This window comes from Microtus ochrogaster, unplaced genomic scaffold (assembly GCF_000317375.1).
Source record: "Microtus ochrogaster isolate Prairie Vole_2 unplaced genomic scaffold, MicOch1.0 UNK21, whole genome shotgun sequence".
NCBI classification, from domain to species: domain Eukaryota; kingdom Metazoa; phylum Chordata; class Mammalia; order Rodentia; family Cricetidae; genus Microtus; species Microtus ochrogaster.
The window spans coordinates 5,475,628-5,497,824 of record NW_004949119.1 but is presented as its reverse complement, the minus strand read 5'-3'; the positions used below and the strand labels follow the sequence as shown (position 1 = coordinate 5,497,824).

The window sequence follows — 22,197 nt, the reverse complement described above, 5'->3', positions numbered from 1 at the left end:
CTGCACTCGGGGTAGGGGTTGGGTTGGGGCAAATGACTTCAGCCTTTGAGTATCCAGCAGGAACAGCCTGATGCCTCATGGGTGACTGACAGGTGGGCTTACAAAACAGACAGAGGCAGCTCAGTGGTTATTATAGGCTTAGAGATCAGAGATAGTGCATCTGGTGGGTCTTGGGGTATCTGTTAACCTCTGAGAGCCTCAGGGTTCTTAGCCATAGAATGGGGCTAGAGGCAAAACCCTCTTCCCAGCATGCTGCAAGCTAGGTATTGTTTCTATTTGACTGTGTTTCATGGTGGGCACAGAGAATGGGTTTATATTGGAGTGGGCAACACACAGCCTGGTATGCCTGGGCACTGGGTGGGTGGGAATCCTAGACACCGTGAGGAGAGAAGGAGACCTAGCCTGCCCTTAGATGATCAACAGACTCAGACTATAGAATTGCTTTGTGTCTTTGGGGACTGCATACTGTGGTTTTATTTCTGTCCTTTGTGGTTGCAGATGTGGGATTTTGGTTTTAGTTTTTTTTTTAATACAATATAGAGAAATACTTTCTCTAATTGTGCAAGGTCAACCCTTTCTCCCTGGGGCTTGTGTAAATGATAACCCACATCCTCTTAGCATTTGAAATACTTTTACTTTCCTTCCCCTTTTCCTGTGGTTGTCTCTGGGCAATCTGAAGACATTGTGGAGCCAGATTTTGCCTGAGATGGGTCACGCAGCTCTGCCTTCTGCACTGCAAATAGCGGCTGCTCTCTGGAGGATGAGATTGGCCATGTTCTTGGGCTAACGTTAATGTGAGCACTTGGGTCACTGAGGTCACTGAAGAGAAGGGGGAATTTGCTGGCAAGCATTTTGGGGTTTTTTTTTAGGGAGGGAGCTGCTCAAGGTTTGTCCTTCTGCTTTGGTAGGACTGGAGGATAACTTGTACAGATGTTGTCCCTGCATGAATATGTGGGTGTGGTAGCCCATTGCTCAGCTCTCAGCAGGAAGCTCCTTGCCCCTGTTTTGAATGTGGCAGAGGAAAGATAAGTGGATTCTGTAGGACTGGACATGTCATTGTGCCCTGCAAGTTTGGGAACCAACTCTTTCCTCTGAAGGCTACTGTTTGAGAATTCATGCCAGGTGCTAGGTAATTGGCAGTGGTGATGATTTCACATGGTGTCACTTTATCTGAAAGGATGTCTGGGATCAGAAGACTATGTTTTCAGGCAGGACTTTACAAAATGAATCAGTGCGAAGAGACGGGTACCATTTTATTTTTCCTGAAGGACTCTTTTCTAACCCTAGTCTTTTCAAAGGCTTGCAGAGAGCTGGAGCGATGGCTCAGAGGTTAAGAGCACTTGATGCTCAATCATGAGGACTAGAGGTGAGCTCCTAGCACCCAGCCTGGTGTAACTCCAGTTTTACAGAGATCTAGTTCCCTCTTCTGTCCCTGGTGGGCACCTGCACACACGTGCACATACACTCACACAGACTCAGACACGTACACACCCATAAATAAAACAGAGTTCACCAAAAAGGTTTGGAGAACAGATTGGATTTTGGAATTTAATTCCAATTAGCAATCAATTATAGTAAGCCTGCCAAGTACTACACACCATAAAACAGTTCATGGAGGTGGGCCAGCCCGTAGAAACCCAGGGGCCATACTCAGTTCTCCATCTTGCCCATGGCAGACATCGCTAACGAGCCCTGGGCTCTTTTCCAGATGTAGGCTCAGGCTTTTTGAGCAAAGTCCTTCAGACAAGGCTTGACAGATCTTTTTAGATGTCCCTTTTGGGTTTCTAAATATAAACCCATCCTTTCCCTGGTGGGAAAAATGCAGGCAAATCAATCACCTATATAACTGCCTCTCTGGCAAAGCATCTATGAGACTCACATGACCCACTCAAAGTGGTGTGTGTGTGTGTGTGTGTGTGTGTGTGTGTGTGTGTGTGTGTGTGTGTAGGCCAGAAGACAACATCCCTATGAGAGATCTCTCACTGGCCTGAAGTTCTCTGAGTAGGGTGGCCTGGCTGGCTCTTGAGCTCCAGGGATACACCTGTCTCTGTCTCCCTAGCACTGGGATGCGATTGCGTAACATCAGACCCAGCTTTTTTCTTGCTTGGATTCTGGGGATCAACCTTGAGTCCTTATGCAAGCATAGAAGTACTTCATTGACTGGATTATTTCCCCTGTTCCAAAAGCGAACTTTTTTGCCTTCTGACTCTTTTTAGTATGTATTGAGGTATATCAAGCATCTTCTTCCTCTTCCTCCTCCTCCTCCTCCTCCTCCTCCTCTTCCTCCTCCTCTTTCTCCTCCTCTTTTCACTATTAAATATGTGTCTTGATCATCTCTGTCCCCAGCTTTCTCCTTTTTATACAATTCATGATCCCAGCATAGGGAATGGCACTACCCATAATGGGTGAATGGTCTCACCTCAATTAGTGCCATGCAAATGACTCCCACAGGCATGTGCAGAGTGATAATTGAGAGGAACCGTCATGCCACCCTAGCCTACCAGAACAGGCTTTCATTTAGACATGGAGAGGGGGGTGGAGTAGGTGTCACACAAATTCTTCATAAAAAGGGCTTTTTACTAGTGACCCTTCCAGGAACTGAACAGTCTGCCATAGCCAGTTCACAGGCACTGAAGTATGCCCATCGCTCCCTTGCAAGCAGTACCTCGGAGGCCACTGAGACAGGGTTTTAGAGCTCTTCCTGGGTGCCCAGCTCTTCAAAGGATGCTGCTTCTCTGTATTCTTATTCCCCCTCTCATGACCTAGTACTCTCAGTAGCCAGGGAAGAAACACAGATGTGCAAACAGCTGACTTAGGGGCACACAGTGGGACACACTGTGAGCTGATCCCCAGCCACCTGACATCCTGAGATGATGGGAAGCAGTGGAGTCTGTAGGACAGGAAGGCTAGAGATTTAGGGGAACCAAGCCCAGCCTGGGTACAGGAGCTGGCCAAGGCAGAGGCCTTTCAAAGATCTTCATCCTTCCTGTGTGGCTCCTAGGGTTCTAAGAGAGTGTATTTCAAGGCAGGTTTACCATTGATAGTGCTGTCTGGAGCCCAGAGGAACTTGGCTGTCACTCCCTGCCCCATCCACATTGATGGTACAGAGCAGGGCAGTACTGTGGTCAGGTCTTCCAGTGGCTGGCCCAAGTCAGGTTGGCTGCAGACATCATGAATGAATGAAGAATGGTCTTGACTTTTTGCAAGCCACTCCTATACCTGGCCTACCTTGCCCCTACCCTCCCCTGAGGCATAACTGTGGTCCAGCCTCCTCTTGCCAAGCCCCCAAACCCTGCCTTGTACCTCTGGTACCTTTTGGATGCCAATATACCACCCATTCCAGTCAATGGTGACAGCAGGAAGTCAGGCTTGTTTTCATGATGGAAGACTTGGTTCTGGTTGACCGTACGGGGCCCTTTCCACCACATAAAGCTCAGCCTCTCTGAAAGGAGTTAATGTTCCCAGGCACTTGTTTGTGCTATCCACACATCTTCTGCTGGTGGAGAAGGGGCTATCTGACCTGACCTTTCTTCCCAGTAAAACAGGCACCGAATGCCCCACGCCCACCAGCCTAGCATACGTGAAGGGCATGTCTTCCCATTAAGTCTGGCTTTGCACGCTTTGTTTTCTCTCCTGTGTCATGGTATGGGTTCCAGATTGGAGAGCACATGCAGAGAGACAGAACTGGCCGCTGAGTTTCCTGAGGTCCCATCTTCCAGACTCAATATCTCCAGCGTAGAGCTTCAAGCAAACTGTGCTCACGTTACTCTGTGCCATTGTCCACCTCACGGGTGCCTGCTTCCATTGTCTGGGTTGTCTCAGCAGTGGACACCTTGCCACTTTTGCAAATTAGAATAATAGCACTTATGATGAGCCCAAAGGGGGAAAGAGGAAGCACCATTACTGTGCTGTTTTGTCAAGCTGAAGGTACCTGTTCTCATACTTTGCAAGGAGCCCTATAGTGTCACCTCTGTGTGACAAATCCAGTTGTTTCGGGTGGGTGGTGCGCACTGAGGACTAGTCAGACATGGTCTGGATCTCCGGCTTTCTGTGCACAGAGATGGCTAGCATCTTTCGCCCTCAGGTTCATCGGCAGGACTTCTTTCTTTTTTTAAATAATTTAAATTTATTTTATGTGCATTGGTGTGAAGGTGTCAGATCCCCTGAAACTGGAGTTACAGACAGTTGGGAGTGGCCAAGTGGGTGCCGGGAATTGAATCGAGGTCCTCTGAAAGAATAGCCAGTGCTCCTAATCACTGAGTCATCTCTCCAGTCCCAAGGACTTCTAGACTGACATGCCTTCTAGTCTGTGTGTGGTACATTCATGGTCACCCCTCTAGTTCTCTGAAATAACTGAGTTTTGTCAACCTCCGTTGTTGGGTCTCAGGGTGTACAGCTAGAACAGGGGTTGCCCTCCATGCAGCTCTTCAAGAGGTTTTCCTAACCAGCACCTCAGGAGTTGAGCAGTAAACAGTGGCTCTCACTACCCACCCTTCCCTCATCTCCATAGACAGGAAGAGAGTGGCTCTCCAATGGGCATTGGTGATGTTACCTCTTCTCTAGGATGTCCTTCTACCTCAGAGCCTCAAGCGCTCTGATTCAAAGGGTAGCACATGCGTCCTGTTTGCCCCAATAGCTCTCCCTTAAACTCCTTGAGTAATTGAGACAGCCTTGATTTCCTCCTCTGTAAAATGAACCTAATGACCACCTCAGGGTCATCATGGGTGTTAGCTGAAGCCAGGTCTGCAGAGTGAGCCCACACATGCACAGACTTAGCACTTAGTAGGCTGAGGACCCATTAGCTGCTATCCTTGACTATCAGTGCCACACAGTCTGCAGTCTCTTTATGGACTGTGATTTCAATCACCAGCAGCCTTCCATTTAGGTAATGCGGGAGATGAGAAGGGGAGGGCAGGAAGGCCTTGCTGCAGGCTGGTTGACCAGAATCTAATCTCAGCAGTTTGTGTTGTTTCAGACACTCTGTAATTCGATTGGTCTTCACAGGACCTTCACAAGGGACCCACAGAGAGCCTGAGGGTGAGATAAGGGTGGATTGGGGAGATAAACCCAGGGGTGCTGGGACTGGTCACTGTACTAGTCACTACTATCTCTTTTGGCCTACAGGCTCAGATGGGAAAGATTTTATTAACCCTCCTAGCAAGTGTGTAACCTGGAGCTTCTGAGCCTATTTTCTCTCATCTGACCCAGTGCTCTGCAGGGACCTGTGTGGGTCTGGGAATGATTGGACACGTGGGTTATAGTTCTTCAGGTGTGAGCTGTAGGAGGACAGCAGGGTGGGGCAGGCACCACTGTTGATACTTGCTGTCTTGGGGCTTTAGAGCTGCCTGAGAGTACCAAGCCATTTCCCTTGTGATGGAGTGGTAGGGGCTAGCCTGTCTGGGACCATGCTGTCTCAGGATACCTGGTGATCACGATGTCTGTATGCTAGCTTAGCAGTTTTGAGTTTCCACAGTGAAAGCCTATTCACTCAGCCCTTTAGAGTTCCAGGTGAATGAGGGGGAGGGCGTGAAGGGACCCCCCTGCCCCTTGTAGGCTGCTGAAAGAGGCCTGGGAGCCTGGGGCGTTCCCTTATCACCACAGTTTCAGAAGTTCTTTTGAAGTTGGTCTTGGTGACCTGGTAGGACTGAGTCACACTGTAAACAGAATCAGCAGACCTTACCTCTTCTGAAGGACACAGATAATGCTTGTGGAGGATCAGTCCCAGAGTGTCACTAAGTCAGCTATCTCCCAGAGGTACCTACTTCCCCCAGGGCATTTGTGGAAGCTCCAGTCTGCAGCCCACTCCTGTCTGTCTTTTAGCCTTGCTTCTTCCCTTGGTCCCTGCACCACTACTCTGTGGCCACATGTCCTGGCGCTTTCTAGCAATGCAGTCTCAGGTCCTACCTTCATCTACCCTTTAACCAGCTCCCTAAGCAATTCCTTATATGGTAGAGAACCTACATAGATGACTCTCAAGCTCACACATACATCAGAAGCTTGTCTTCTGTGGGATTGTTTCCATGTATGCCATTTAGGTTTCTTTAAGTTGCTTAGGATCTCACAGGCTGGCCCTTGGGTCGCAAATATTGAGGAAAGCTGGGCTAATTCTATGGTGTTCAGTGGCCTGGGCTTCTGGGTAATGAGTGTTCCCCCTCCACAGAAGCTTTTTAGGGTGCGTTAGAGTTCAGGTAGCTTTGGCAGTCCCTTCTGGGCCTCAAACAATTGTCACATTCTTATGGCTACTGCAGATAGAGGAGCTAGACAGGGACATCTAAGTCTGTTGGACTGAGGTGGGACTCCTGGTGATCTTCAGGTTTGATTGTGAAGCCCCAGACGGAAATGACACCTGACAATTATTCCTCAGGAAGTTATCAGCTTTGAAAGGACACTGTGTAGCTTGTGTTTGTGTGACTAGTTCGGGGGAGGGGACTAACTTCCCTGCCTTCTGTTGACAGTCCTGACACACAGGGCCTTGAAGACAATAGTTATAAAGACAAAACACTGTTCAGACAGTGTCATCTTCGGGTCCTTTCCCCTTATGATGTCCAAGGCTCTGAGGACGTTGTTAAAACAGCACCCTGTTTAGTCTTTATCAGTTACTCCTCACACCCACCAGCCTTGCCAGGGCAAAAAGCCCTGCCAACGGTCTATGATGAGGGGTCAGAATGATGCCCAGAGATGCAAATCAAGAAGTCACTCTGCCCCAGGCAGACCACACAGCCTAGTGAGGACTTTGGGGGCAGGGAAGAGGAACAGAATGTATTGGTTGCAGAAATGTGAAGTGTGCTCCCCCAGCTAGGGAGGATGAAGGGCATCTGCCAACCGTAATTAGCCGTGGGGAGGAGGCGATGTGTGTGTGTGTGTGTGTTTGGGGAATGGGAACTGCTTTACTGGAAGATAGGACACTGGATGCACGTAACAGAGGGAGGCAAGTGTTCCATTCTGGCAGTGGTGACTACAGAGCACAAGCTGAAACGCCAAGCTGGATTGAGTTGAACATAGATTTATGAGGGTGTGACTGGGTCCATTTATTTGTGCTGGCTTTCCCAAGGAGGTATCATTTCAAAACAATCTACCATATAGCGGCTGGCTAGCCTTCCTGGTCCCCATAGAGGAAAAAAGACAGAATCTAAAAAGATGGCTCCTTAGTTTTGAATCAGAGTATGGTTATTAGAGTCTTGTTCTTTGCAGCTATCTATGGATGGCCTGGTTGTGTCTGACATCAAGGATACCATACAGTAAAGGAGAGGACTTAAAATTTACATATCAGTAACATATAGACGGAATAAGTTATATTTGTGCAGTATACACACACAAACACACATATGTAACAAGTAAAGAAAAAGAAGCCTTGAATTGAGAGCAAAGTATAGGAGGGAACATGGGATAGTTTGATGGGAGGAAAGGAGAGGGGAATGATGTGATTTTATTATAATCTCAAAATAGAAAAATTATATAAGAAAGAAATGGGAACTGTGAGAGGTGATGGACATCACCTGCAATGTTGATGATCAATATGTAACATGTGTGTATGTGTGTTGAAATATCACACTGCACATCATAAATATGTGTAATCAATATTCCAACTAAAAATAAAAAGAAAGTAAGAAAAATTTGCAATGTACCTTTTTCTAATGCAGAAGTGCACAGATTCAAAATGCACAGCAAAACCCTGTTGTTGAGCTGGGAGTACAGCTCAGTTGCCGCAGTACGCACAAGAACTCTGGCTTCACTCCCCAGCACTGCTAGACAGGGTGTGGTGGTGCACTTGGGAGGCCACCACAAGGTCAGCTTCAGTCACTTAGTTCTAGGCTAGGGTTACTAAGGTAGATGGGCTTGAAATATGGGAGCCTGAACATGGCTGCTTCATTTTTAGCTGGATCGTGGAATTTCCGAGATAGGTGGAATATTTTGGATTCTAGTGTCCCGCAAATGATGTACAGATGGCCCTGTGACAATTACGCCAGGATAGCACTCAGTCCCCCTGCTGCCTTCTCTCTGCAGACTACGTCACCAGCTGCCGTGGCGATGCCAGAGGACACATTTCAACCTACTCACTCCTTCCTGCTCAACTCCAGACTCCTCCAGGTCCTAGAAAATGCAGTGATGAGGCCACTGGTCATTGCTGGCCACTGGCTAGCATATATATGTTGTCCTGTTTTCCCTCCCTCTTCATCTCCTTGTCTGATGTCTGACAAGCAGGCCAGCTAGCTCCGTTCCAGGCCTTTGCATTCGATGCCTCTCACCTTCATAGGCGGGCCTCGTCCCTTACTCAGTCTCCTCTGTCCTCTGAGATGCTCTTTGGTCCTCTGGAGGTTTCCTCACTATGCCTGCTGCCCAAGTGTCCCTCCCCATTTCCCTTCCCTGTTTATGCCCCTCCACTACTCTCTCGACTTTTTTCCGTCTATGATAACATTGGTCTTGGGGACCTAGGAAGAGAGGTGGAAGAAGGGAAGAGAAATTTCTGAATCTGTCCCCTTCTGCCTCTGGGTAATTCTTAGCAACTTTCTCACATCAGAGCCCTAAGGCTTGTTCAGAGCCCTTACAGCAAAATCCTACCTGTGCTCACCCACCTGGTTCTGGGAACAAAACATTCCTCCTCATACCTGTTTTTGCCACCTCTGTCTGGCATGCTTTTCTGCAACACTCCAACACCCCCAGAGTGTATTCTCCCAGTAGCATTGGTTTGCCTTTAATTTTGTATCAGTTCTGACTTTAGAGAGCTAAATATACACTTATTTTTTACTTCTTAGTTTGAAATGTCACTGATGCAAGGGGCCTTATGTGGGACTGAACCTCTTCCTCACACAGGCTGGAATCAGGATCCAGCAGGCCAGGTGCTTTTCTTAGCATACTGAGTGCTGCCCACCCAGTATCTCAGTCCGTAGGCTGGTTCCTGAGGTTGGCAGGTTGCACCTGGCATTATTTGAAACTAAGTTTTTTTGGTTTTGATGGTAGTGTGCACACAGTAAATTAATGACATTTTCTTACTCACTCCCGGTGCTCCTGTCCACCCTCATGGTGTGTGGGCACCAAACAAAATGTGCTACTCACTGTCTGGTGACATTATAATTGTTCATAAGTTTTTGAATAACTTGATTCTTTACTATTAAAAAATCATATTACATTTATTCTGTGTGTATGGGGAGGGCTTTTTTTTTTCTTTCACCATGTGGGGCCTTGTAGCACGTCTAATAACCTAGGGACAGGTGCTGGAGAGATGATGGCTCAGAGGTTAAGAGCACTGGCTGCTCTTCCAGAGGTCCTGAGTTCAATTCCCAGCAACCATCAACAATGAGATCTGGTGCCCTCTTCTGGCCTGTAGCATACATGCAGGCAGAACACTGTATACATAAACAAACAAACAAACAAACAAATCTTTTTTTAAAAAAATACAATATTCTTTCTGCATGTATGCCTGAAGGCCAGAAGAGGGCACCAGACCTCATTACAGATGGTTGTGAGCCACCATGTGGTTGCTGGGAATTGAACTCAGGACCTTTGGAAGAGCAGGCAATGCTCTTAACCGCTGAGCCATCTCACCAGCCCCACAAACAAATCTTTAAAGAAAAAAAACCAAGAGACAGATATTGGGGATCAGTCTGAAGGTCAGAAAAACAAAACAGCCAGCACTGGCCCTTACCTCTACCTCAGTCGGAAATGGTGACCCTGCCTCCCGGAATCCCAGAATGAGACTGTCTGAGAGTTGTCTCCTCCTGTCTTATATTCCTCTCTAGTGCTGGGATTAAAGGTGTGCACCCCTACTGCCCGGCAAACTAGTGTGGCTACTGAGATTAGAGGCATGTGTTACCACTGCCTGGTCTATAAGTGGGGCCGTTTTACTCTCTGATCTTCAAGCAAGCTTTGTTTATTAAAATACAAATGAAATACCACTATAGGACCTGGGGATTGACTCAGGTCATCAGGGTTGGTGGCAAGCACCCTTACCTTTTGAGCCATCTTTATGGCCATGTTTTTACTAATAATTATATTGTTATTACTGTGTGTGTGTGAGTGTGAGTGCATGCATGTGTGTGTGAGTGTGTGTGTATGTGTGTGTGTGAGTGCATGCATGTGAGTGTGTGTGTGTGTGTGTGTGTGTGTGAGTGAGTGTGAGTGCATGCATGTGTGTGTAGGTCAGAGGACAGCTTGGTGGAGATGCTTCTTTCTTTTACCATGCATTCTGGGGATTGAAACTCAGGTGGTCATGTGGGTCAGGAGGCAGCTGGCAGACTGGACTTCCTCTACCCACTGATCAGATCTAGAGCAGCAGGATGTGAGTGTAAAAAAGAAATGTAAACAAAATGAGCCAAGTCCAGATACTGCCTACCATACCTCTCTGTGGACCTGGAATCCAGGTTCCCAGCCCTGGTACAGCGAAATGATGTGATAGAGCTTGGGCTGTGGACTAGTGGCCCTTCTGGGTAGTAACATATTGGTCTCCCTTTGTGTCCCCAGGCTCCACCTACAGTGTCCTGTCCATCATGCCCTCAGACTCGGAGAGCAGCAGCTCCCTCAGCAGTGTGGGTAAGTTCTCCCCTGTTGGGGACAGGGGGTGGGGTTTCCATGGCACGGGACATCAGTTCTGCCATCTGATTACATGTGAGGTTGATGACATTCTCATTTTCTCTGATCAACAAAAGTCCGGCTTTGGTGTTAGAGGTGGGTGTGGGAGGCGTGTTTCTTTACTTTATCACTCATGGAGTACCTACTCTGGGAATCTGATCAGTCCCCCGAAAGCTTCCTTTTGAGATTGACCCCTCATGCTTTTCCTCTGCAACAGGGGTAGTGTGTTGTCCTGTTTCCCTGAGCCTAGGAGAATGAAACCAGCCCCGTCTCCGCTCTCTGGACTTGTGCTGGCAGGAAGGCCAGGTGACTTTTTAGCCTTCCCGCGCTTCTGTGTGTGACCTTTGCCCTGTGAAAGCTCACAGAGGTCATTTGGTCCAGTCATTGTGCATTCCTGCTACAGAGAAATGGGAAAGTTGATACCCACTGAGGGGGGGGGTCTCATGACTTAGTTTCCCATCCAGCTAGGGTTGACATCCCACTGGATTGCTCACCTTCTGAATGCTTCATACCAGGTGTGAAGTAGTGTGTAGGGCAGGTGGTGGTACCTTGGCAGCTGGATCTCAGGGTAGGAGACTAAAAAAACCTTCTTAGAGCATGGGGGGGGGGGCTGTGTGATCAGAGGCAAGCAGGTGCCAAGAATGAGCTACGTGTGTGTTCCTGGGTTACCTTAGTGACGTCTCACAGCCTGGGACATCGGCCACGGGAACGTGTCTCACAGTTCTGGGGGTCAGAAGTCCAAGATCAGAGATTTGGCAAGGCCGTGTGCTCTCAAAGGTTCATGACAGCAATTCTCACGTTTGAGTTCTTCATGGATCTCCCCGTCACCCCCCACCGCTCCTCTCTCTGCCTCTCTGCCTCTTTCTGTGTGTATATGATTGCTGAGGACACTGACCACAGTGGGCTCACGGCCTGTCTTGTTCCACTGTGACCTCAAGTTGCTCATCTGTAAAATACTGTATTTATAAGTAAGGTTCACATTCTCCTTTTCCTGGATCAGGACTTCACATCTGAAAAGAGCACATTTTTAGCTCTCATGGCGTCTAGAGCTCAAGAAGGACACACCGTAGAGTCTGGCATTACAGTCTGACTACGGGTGTGGCTCTTTGGGAACAGGACTGTCAGGGTAAATAGGCCGGTGAGGCGAAGCTTCTGTTTCCTGTGTCCTGCTGCCCTTCTCATCTAGTGGATATAATAGACACATTCACACTGTCACTCTGGACTGGTGGTGTCACCTTTCCTAGGAGCATGTATGATCTCACAGGGGCTCCAGAGAGAGGCTCTGCCTCTTGAAGCATTTGCTGCTTATGTCGGCATTTGCGCATGAGCAGGAAAATGGGATTTGCGTTTTCCTGGCGAGGTCTCTCTGTCGCATGGGCTAGTTACAAATTCTTTCTGAGTACAGGGATTACAGGCATCATGCCTAGTTCAATGGGCTGAACTTGAAGGCAAGTTAGCCCTTGTGCTGAGGATCAGCAGTGTCCTCAGATGTTTCTTGAGAATCATGAGCAATCTGAGAGTAAATCTTTGATGTATGTCCCATTGCAAACTCAGCCTGCACTGGCTGTGCCCAGTTCTTTCACGCAAGAGCTGGTTGTGTTTCTGTGGTCAGTCCTCTCAAACTCACAGGAACCAAGGTTTGCTTTTCTTCCTCTTCTTCTCCACACCCACTCCCTTAAGCAGTAAGGAAATGTGTGACCTCATATAACAGGCACGGCTGTGATCAGACTGGGTACACGAGGCCGGGGCTCTACCCCTCCGGCACATGGCAAGCTGCCTACAACAGCAGTTTAGCCTTCATAGCCAGACCCGACAGCACCCAGGGCTGTGAGGGCCAATAATGGAGTTACTACCAGGTGGCTATTCACATTTAAATGCCTTAAAATGAAGTGCAATTTCTAGTTCCTCAATTACACGAGTCTTATGTAATTGATTCTGTAGCTACCTGTGATCAGGGGTTTCCATCTGAGATGTTACAGGGGACAATTCAGATCAAGTAGACAACCAGTCCCTTAATGTGATCAAAGGCACCTTCCCCAGAGGCCTTAGGCAAGGAAGATGCCCTCTCATTGAGGGCAACAGAGTCACTGGTTTGTCCCTACACCTGTGGCCTGGACCCTGTGTTAACATGCTTGGTTACTCAGCAGGGGTGCTGATTCCTGAGCGTATGGCCATTGGAAACTAGGTTAGGGCTCACCACCTGTAGTTAGCCCACCGTGCTTGGGTGAGCAAGGCTCACCACCTGTAGTTAGACAGTTCCTGTTGCCCCAGTATTGTCCAGTGACAGGCAGAGCACGTCATAGGTACAGCAGGGTGGGAATGCCTGTAAGGACAGGTGGATACCCACTTCTATTTGTCTTCGTTTGTAGACCTTAGGAAAGGTAAAAACAAGATCCTTAGAGTAGAGAGATCCTGTCCACATTTCTGCTTCATCTCCTCACGATGAAATAGTGGAAAAGAGCAAGTTGTGTCCAACAGAGAAGGCATTGGAAGGTGAGGATTGGAGGCAGAGGCTTTCGATTTTGTTTCTGAGACAGCGTTGTCCTAGGTTGCTCTCTGCTGCTGTGACAAACACCAGGACCAAAAGGAACCTGGGGCGGAAAAGGTGTACTGGACTCGCACTTCTGGGTAACCTTCAGTCACTAAGGGAAGTCAGAGTCGAACTCAAGCGGGAGCAGAGACAAGGGCCTGGAGGAATGCTACATAGTGCTTGCCCCCTTTGCTGCTAGCTAGCTTTTTCATACTTGCCTAAGGAATAGTCTCTCAACAGTGGGCTGGGCCCTTCTCCATCAATCAGTAATTGATTTCCGCACAGACATGACAGAGGCCAATCTGATCAACACAGGTCTTCAGTTGAGGTTCCCTCTTCCCAGGTGCTTCCAGTTTGTGTCAAGCTGTTAGTAAACACTAACCCCTACAAGTGTCTCATGTGTCCCAGGCTGGTTGTGAACTCACCTTGGAGACAAAAAATATCCTTGAACATCTTACCCTCTTGTCTCCACTTCGTTAGTGCTAGGGCTTACAGGTGTACAGCACCACACCCAGTGTGTGTTAGTGTGGGGACTAAATGCAGGGTTCCCTGTGTGCTAGGCTAGTACTCTCCCAACTGAACTACATAGAAGACCATGTTTTGTCTGTTTTTTTTTTTCTTTTTTGTTTGTTTGTTTTTTAGGGACAGAATCTCACAATGTAATCCAGACTGGCCCCTCACTTGCTAATCTTCCTTTCTCAACTTCATAAATCCAGGATAGGGCTACCACACTCTGCCTGGAAGTGTTTTTGTATTTTTTTTCCCAAGTGTCTGAGGGCTTACTCACTACATTGGCGTCTGTTGTCAACAGCCTGGTAGCTACAGTGTCCCCTCTGCTGAGGTGTCTTGGGGGGTAATTTTGAAGGTTCCCTATCTCACTGTGACAGCAGTGAGAGTCTTCCTGGGTGCACCCCATGCTTCTGTTTCTCCTCCTCGTCCACCCTGATCCAGTCCCACAGCAGTCTCTCATTTCTCGTCTTGAGTGAGGAGGCTTCAGGAGCAGGGAGACACCCTGGCCGTGGTTGGGAAACCTTCAGCTCCTGCAGATGGAGGTAGTGGGAGGTTTCTCATGAACCAGAGAGATGGATCTCAGGCTTGTGGGAGGCGAGGTGTTGAAGGAGTTCCTTGTATTCCAGGGAAGGTTTCTGAAAAGAGTAACTTGGCTCTCGGTGTGGGGGGAACCAAGTCGGCAGGGAAGCAAGGAATATTCTCTGTGATCTCAGCATTTTCTTCCCTGGGCAGCCTTTATTATTATTATTTTAATTTCTTTTCTTTAGAGACAGGTATTCACATAGCTCAGGGTATCGTTATAGGTGACCTAGCAATTGTGATCCTTTTCACTCCCCCACTGTAGTGCTAGGATCACAGGTATGCACTATGACCCTGGTTTCTACAGCGCTGGGATCAAACCCAGGGCCTTGTGTATGCCAGGCAAGTTATCAACCAGTTGAATTAGGTTACCCCCAGCCCTTGGACAGTCTTTTGTGTCCTGGGGAAGCCCTCGACATTCTGCCATTGTTGATGTTATCTAGTCTTGTGAGAGCACTTTCTCCTCTAGGAGGGAGTGACTATAGAGGTCACTTGGGAGCATGCTCACAAGTTCACACATGCCACCACACAGAGAGAATGGAGAGGCATGAGAGAGGCAGAAGGAAGCTGGCCTTCAGTCCCTGTGGGATACAGCAGGAAAGGCATGGTTCTGGGGAAGGTGCAGTCTTTAGCAGGGAATGGGGAAATTCTTGGAGGAGGTGGGGCTTGAGCCTGGGCTTCCCTGATTGCCTTGGTTCCTAAAAAGCAGACCCTTAGTGGAGGATTCCAGAGCATTAGTTTGTCTGGCCAGGAAGTCAGAAAGTGGCAAGGCTGTTATTGGGGGGGGGGGTGTCCCTGCTTTGACTTACTTCAGGAAAGAGGCCAGCAGGAGGCACCTGCATTTCTTTAGGGTTAGTAAGTGCCCTAGCTTAGAGGCAGAATCACTAGGAGGTGTATGGGGGGAGACCAGAGGATAGCCTTTGGTGTGAGTCCCTATTTTTACCCTTTTTACCCATTTGAGGCAGGGTCTCATCTAGACCATCTGACCAGCTAGCCCCAGGAATCCTCCTGCCTCAGCCTCCTCAGCACGGGTATTACCAAAGTATGCTACTGTGTTTGGCAATTTCATAAGGCTTATGGAGAGTCAAACTCAGGTCCTCGTATTCGTTAAGAAGGTAGTGTATGGCTGAGTTGTCTTCCCAGTCCCTGAAACTGTTTTCACTTGAGTGGCAATTGAGAGGATTTCCCATGTAACTTAGTTTGTTTTAGATCTTCCTGGTTTATCACAACTTAGGATCTGTCTCGAGGGCTCTGTTAGGAATTGCTGTAGTTATCAGAGCTAAGTCGGAGAGGCTGCTGCTCACTAGGGTCCCAGATCTGGTTGAGCTCGCCTTGTTATATTCCCTGTGTGTCTGTGTTTGTTGTGGGTGATGGAGAAGATGGTAGAGGTGGACTGGAGAGATGAGAGGAGTCCAGTCCCATTGGAGAGTCTAGTAGTGGAGACCTGGATCTCAGCTCAGAGCTGAGTCTGTGGGGGCTCATATGTTACTGTCTGGTTTGTGGTTGTCAGCTGAGCAGTTTGGGGGACTAATGAGATGAGGATGGGGGCGTGGTACAGAATTGAACACCTTAGCTGTATACCCTAGATGTCAGCCCCCACTGTTGTGTCTGGGTGGCCAGCTGGCTCCGGTCCTCCCACCGAGTTCTTGAGACCAGATGCTGCTCCATTCACAAAGATGGATGGATGCTTTAGTAGCCCTGAACTGGCTGAAGGCCTGGCGGAGTCCTGGATAGCCACTGGCCTTTAGTTCATGTTGGAAGGCCAAAGAAACTTGAGTTCTGATAAGGTGATGTAGTACCAGTAAGAATCAAAGGCAGGCAGGCCACAGCAGCTCTGCTCCCCACCTCCACATCTCTTTATCTCTGAGCTACAGTCCACTGGGGTGGGGCAGGTATTCTCTGCTCAGCTAATCCTCCCTGGAAATGCTCTTCCAGACCTATCTAGAGGCATGTCTCTTAGTTTACTTCAGATCCACTCAAGTTCATAGTCAATCAGGATGAATATGTTTTAGGAGTATTAGGTTCAGGGGTTGGGTTACTTTCTCGTGGGATGCTGACAAATGCTGGGATAATAGCTTGAGGCTCCTACCCCATCCCATGGCAAATTCAGTTCTTCAACTACGTAGACCTCCCTGTGTTCCCTGAAGCCGCTGGAAGGTACAAGGCTCACTTTTCATTTAATTGACATTGGTTTATATGAACCATCAGACAGCAAGGATCTGAAGAGGTTGGGCAGGGCCTCATAAATTGAAGGTGAATGTCATGCTCTTTGCATGTCTGGGTCCACTGGGGAGACAAATGCCATGCCCCCGGGATGTCAGCCTTTCTGATGACATCTACAAAATGAGATGGTGCTATGAGCTCCTCTGACCCCACCCCCCAATCTCTAAGTGTTAGGTGAAATGTCAAATGGACATATTGGCGGGGCTAATTATAAAAGGACAATGGTTTAATTCTTAAGAAGTATTTTGTTTTTGGATTCTTAGAGATCTATTTGGATTTGGTCAGAGGCAGCAGTGTCTGTTACCTTTCATAAAAATGTAAAACGTGTATGCTTGTGGGGACGTGTGATGAGAGCATGGTCTGGGTTAAACATGGATGCTTCAGGGTTTACCTGCATCACATCGGCTGTGAACCGACAGCATCCTCTGCTTGCCTGGCCTGGCTTGGGCAGGTCCAGAGGCAGTGGATCTGCAGTAGGGACTGAGTTGCTTGTCTAGCTATGGGAAAGAAGATGGGGACATGACTTGTGGGTCCCAGTCTTGGGACAGCTAACCTGCTCCTTGGATGGAGTATTCACTTTGCTCCAAGTGCGCGTCCTTTCTCTTGAGGTCCAGGGTAGTCTGCCCTGCCTCTTTTGTCACGTGCTGTGTCCAGGACTGGGTGAGAGTGAGCATGCCCAGATGTCCAGGGAAGGCAAAGATTAGTGCCCCAAACAATTCCATCCTAGAGATGTGAACTCCAGACTGGGAAGAGAGTGGGTATGCTCAAAGTCCTTGGACAAGACCTCATAGTCTAGTCCCTGGTGTCAACTTGTGGAAAGAGACTGAGATAGACCTAGTTTGTAGGAGTGGGTGTTCCTGCAGCAGCTGGCAGAGCCTGGTCCCACTTGGTGCCTTGCAGTGGGTGATGGGAAGGCCCCGGGCTCATCACTGCCTCATGAATAGCTGAACAAGCCATGATTTCAGAACAGTGCTGGGAGTGGGCCCGAGTGTATGTTCTCTGTGCTTACCTACCCACAGGGACTACTGGGAAGGCACCGTCCCCGCCACCCCTCCTTACTGAGCAGCAGATCAGTGACAAGGTGGAGAACCTCTCCATTCAGCTACGGCTGATGACCCGTGAGAGGAACGAGCTACGCAAGCGCCTGGCCTTCGCCACCCATGGAGCCACCTTTGACAAGAGGTAGTCATTGCCCAACTCCCCAGTGAACAGCTGACCCGACACACTGTGTCACCTTGAGCCACTTCTCCTTAGCCCCATGGTTTCTGGGGGCTTCACCTCCAAGGTGTCCTCTTATTCAAGCCTGGTGTCCTCCAGATGCTAGCCAGTTGCAGAACCTTAAGCCCAGGTGGGGGCAGGGTTCTGTCTCATTGTCTCTATCTCTGTTTCTGTCTCTCTTTCTCTGGTGTCTTATACTTTCTCCAAGTGAAAATAGGAGCCTATGACCTAAGTCACACCAAGAGGGATTTAGGCGTGTATCTCTATGTTCCCATTATACATTTGAGGAAACCCTGAGAATCGGTAGCTACTGTGGTTTGAGTCTGAGGTAGAGGAGCTAGGCCAGCCCCCTTGGCCTTGGTGCTTGCCTCACAGGAGATTGTGTGGAAGGTGCTTCTGGTAACAGTTGGAGGGGCCTGGTCACTGGGTGCTAGTTAGTGGGTTATAGAAGACCTGGTGGGGCTCTTAACTGCTGCTGCCTGGTCCTTGTGCCGTCAGTGCTGAGACAACAAGCTTTCCCCTGTATCCTCATTCTGCTGCATCCCATTGTACTTGTGTGTGTGCTGTGTGCTCACAGGCATACACACATATATACTGTCTCCCCGAAGACCCCACCCTGCTACATTGTTGGCTGGAACTTTCTGTGGTTTGTAAATCCATTCCATGTTCTCAACATATAGGCATCTTATAAAGGTACATTTTGCCTGGTGTCTTTTGTTTTGAAGAAATTTTGGGAGTTTTAGTCCCCTTTGCAGAAGTGTTTGCTTAGCCCTCTGTATGGAACCAGTACCAGCATTCCCTAGAGAGCCTATTGAATTGCAGGATGCAGGGTTCCCTTCTTGCCCTCCAGATCCTGGGAGTCAGGTTTCTGGGGTGGGGCCTGACTATTTGCCTGTCTCTCAGTTTTCATGTGATACCAGTGCTGAGGCCTTGCAGCAGCACTTTAAGCAGCACCGCTCTTGGCCCATATGCTCACCTTGGCATCACAGTGGAATCCCCTGGGGAGTCTTTAAAGCCATCTTGATGCAGGGTCTCCTGAAAATGCTGATTGTGTGCTCTGGGAATCCATGAAGTAATAGGCACCAGGATTGAGAAGCCCTGTGCTGAAGACAGAAATATTATTCTAGTTTCCTGTGGGTCCAGACCTCTGGCATAGACTCTGGGAAATTCGTAGAGAGCAAGTCTTATTCCCCAGGCCTTCCGAGGGAGCTCATGAAGCCAGGGCTTCCTCTGTGTGGACACCGTGACTCTGTTGCCTGAAACCAGGATTGCAAGTTTAGTAAACACCAGGAGACCACAGTGCAAAGGAGCCAGAACCTGGCACCCACTGGGCTGGGATAGTCTAGGACGTAGCCTAAATTCATGGACTTCTTGAGGCTTGTGTTCATGGGGTTCTTTGCTCCTGGGGCCAGGCCCTACCACAGGCTGAATCCTGATTATGAGAGGCTTAAGATCCAGTGTGTGCGGGCCATGTCGGACCTGCAGAGTTTACAGAACCAGCACACCAACGCCTTGAAGAGGTGCGAGGAGGTGGCCAAGGAGACAGACTTCTATCAGTGAGTGTTGTGCTGGGAAGGGGCCCAGTTCCTGTGGAGTAGCCACCTTCTGCCCTTCTCAGTGTCTAGACAGGGTCCGGGGCTCTGGTGCTCACAAGCAGCCTGCCATCTGTGAAAGGGCATGTGTCTCTTGAACTCAGTTTTGCTAAGTGTGAAAGAGACTGTTAGCCCCTCCCAGCATTCTTGTCAGCCTTAGAAGCTGATAGATTTGAAAAAAAATGATTTAAAACACAAGGCGGGGTCAGGCACCTGAAGCCTTCCAGATCTCTGACTGGTGGCCTTACTACAGCCTATTCTCATGGGACAGACAGATTGGGCGTTCTCTCCTCAGGGCTCCTGACCTCCTTCAGAGGGTATTTGCTGTCTACCTGCCATGTTCCCCTAGGTCCCAGGACATATAGGCACAGGTTGGGGCTGTCTCATTTCCTTGGAGATATTTGTATCCCTTTTGGTGTTGGGCTTTTCAGAATTGGGATTGAGATATTTTTTTTTTTTTTGAGTTTACTTGTTATCTAGGTTTGGCCTCCCCCTGAGTGCTGACTTGACACCTATGGCCATTGTCTTGATCTCTTTGGGCACCTGGGGCTAGTGGTTTCTGGAGATGGGATATGGGGGGAGAAATTGGTCAGGACTAAATGTGTCTGTGGGGTTTCAGCACCCTCCACAGCCGGCTCCTGAGTGACCAGACTCAGCTGAAGGATGACGTGGACATGCTGAGACGGGAGAACGGGAAGCTGCTGCGCGAGCGGAACCTCCTGCAGCAGTCCTGGGAGGACATGAAGCGACTCAGGGAGGAGGACCAGAAGGAGATAGGTGATCTCCGGGCCCAGCAGCAGCAGGTAAGCCTACAGAGTCAGGGGCCAGCCAAAGACCTCCCTGCCCATCTGTGTACCTACCTGTTCCTCCATTCATTCATTCATTCATTCATTCATTCATTCATTCATTCATCCACCCACCCACCTATCCTACCATCCAAATACTTTCCACCCAATTGTTCATTTCTGTGACCATTAACAAGCATTTCTGGGAAGTCTGTCTCTTGAGAACTCGGAATATTGACAGATGAACTGTCTTGCTCTGCTAGAAGCTGTCTCCTATGAGGAAGACAGACTACTCACATTATCACACGCTTCCCTGTCTTAAGCATCTCAGGTGCTGTCAAGTAGGGTGATCTCTGAGGCATGCAACTTGGGGTACAGCAGGCCATTGGGGGAGTGTGTGAGTCACTTGGTTTGCAGGGGTTATGTGATCTCACAGGTGGAAAGCAGGTCGCTAGAAGAGCCTCCATGAAAACACCAAAGGAGTGCTTTTCTTTGTCATTCTTTTGGGTGGCACGGCACCTTCTCCTTTCTTCCTTTATCCCAATGTGTTCTCTTCCTTTCCCCAAGCTCTTAGTTCACACCACAGAAGCCTGAGTAGCAGCTTGTCAGCTCTCTTTCTGTGAGAGGTGCTGGACAGTTCTCCTGTACTGGAGCTGACTGGATGACCAGGGATGTGGGAAGGGCTTTGACAGACTGAATGCACTGGGTGGGAGAACTGAGCCTTCAAGGGAGGAATTTCCCCACATAACAGTTTTAGTTCCTAAGGGATAGAGAGCAGAGTCTTGGGGTTCTCCTGAGAGAGCTGGTGTGCTTAATCTAAACTTACTTGTTCATCTAGCATGATGTCCTCATAAGTGGGCTTTCTGCTCATTTATGATTCTTAAAAATAATTATTAAGAAGCTATTCTAAATCTAAAATGTTTGCAAGAATGCTAGAGTGAACCCCTGACCAGTTTGTATTTACCGGTGTGAACGCTGTCTCTCACCTCAAACACACCAATGTGTGTTTCTTATAAACAAGGATATTCTGTTCTATGTCAGCCTCTACTCAGCATCGCCATCTGAGCATCAGATCCCACCAGCTCTGCCAGCAACAGGAGTTTTTTTAAAGCACGCATTTATTGTACAGCATGTTGGTTTTTCTTTTGCCAGTTTTGTCCATGCCAATAACATACTCTGGTCATCTCCTGCACTCTTCCCTCGCCATTTCTTATCTCCCATTCCTGCCTCAGCACTCTGATCCTTTTAACAATGTGTTTTCTTAGTAAGGGACCCAGTTCAGTAGGAAATACTGCAGAGTAGTATTCCTCCTGCCTCAGCACTCTGATCCTTTTAACAATGTGTTTTCTTAGTAAGGGACCCAGTTCAGTAGGAAATACTGCAGAGCAGCCTTCTTTTCCTGTCTACTCTCCCTTCATTCTTAACACCTTCCTTAACTTTCATGACCTTGATCCTGTTGAAGGTTACAGTTCAGCTGTTTTATGGGATGCCCCTAGGCTTGGGTCTATCTGATTCTTATGGTCTTCCTATTTTTGATGGACTATGAGAGAATCCTTGCTATGTTCTTAAATCCTGTTGACTGAATTTTGACTAAGTTCTGGCTTATTCCTGGTGCCGTTCTGTTCTTGGTCACTCCTAAGCTGGTGTTTTCAGGACTCGCCACTGTCATTACCTGGCTTCTGTTCACTGTTTCTGTTTTCTTCCCTCTTCCTTTCGTCTGCTGTGTTGTAGCCCATGCTGGCAATTGTTGGTTTCTCAAGCTTAGTTCTTCTTTCTTTTGACATAGCTCCTCTATTTCTTTTTTGCCTTGGTTTCTGCCTTACCAGCCACCCCAGGTTTACACTTTTTCTCTAGCCTCCAGTACCAGTCATTTATTTTTCCTTCCTTCCTTTTGATGGGGGAAAATATTATTTAAAAGTATAACAAGGAAGAATCTGCCAGCTATAGTGTCTCATATCTTTCTAATCCCAGCCTAAGTAGAAGGCTGGCTATCCTGGGCTGTACAGTGAGGTCCAGGTTCACCTGTGCTGCAGCCCAACCTCCCACCTCCCAAGCAAACCAAGATTTGAGTGCTAAATGTGTGTAGGGATGTGGAGATATCATCCTTCCCAGGCTCTCACAGTAGAAAGGATGTTAGCAATATCTGAGTACTGTCACATAGGGCCATGCAAACACACACACACACACACACACA

At 48.4% G+C, this 22,197-nt stretch overlaps 1 protein-coding gene across 1 annotated transcript in view; it reads left to right on the top strand.

Annotated features, from left to right (window-relative positions):
- Dlg5 (discs large MAGUK scaffold protein 5) overlaps nt 1-22,197 on the top strand; it is a 106,981-nt gene that overhangs the window by 27,862 nt on the left and 56,922 nt on the right. The window contains exons 2-5 of the mRNA XM_026789532.1: nt 10,459-10,527; nt 17,428-17,590; nt 19,039-19,182; nt 19,838-20,021. Of these exons, the coding sequence (XP_026645333.1) occupies nt 10,459-10,527; nt 17,428-17,590; nt 19,039-19,182; nt 19,838-20,021 (560 nt within the window). The remainder of the gene's footprint in view (nt 1-10,458; nt 10,528-17,427; nt 17,591-19,038; nt 19,183-19,837; nt 20,022-22,197) is intronic.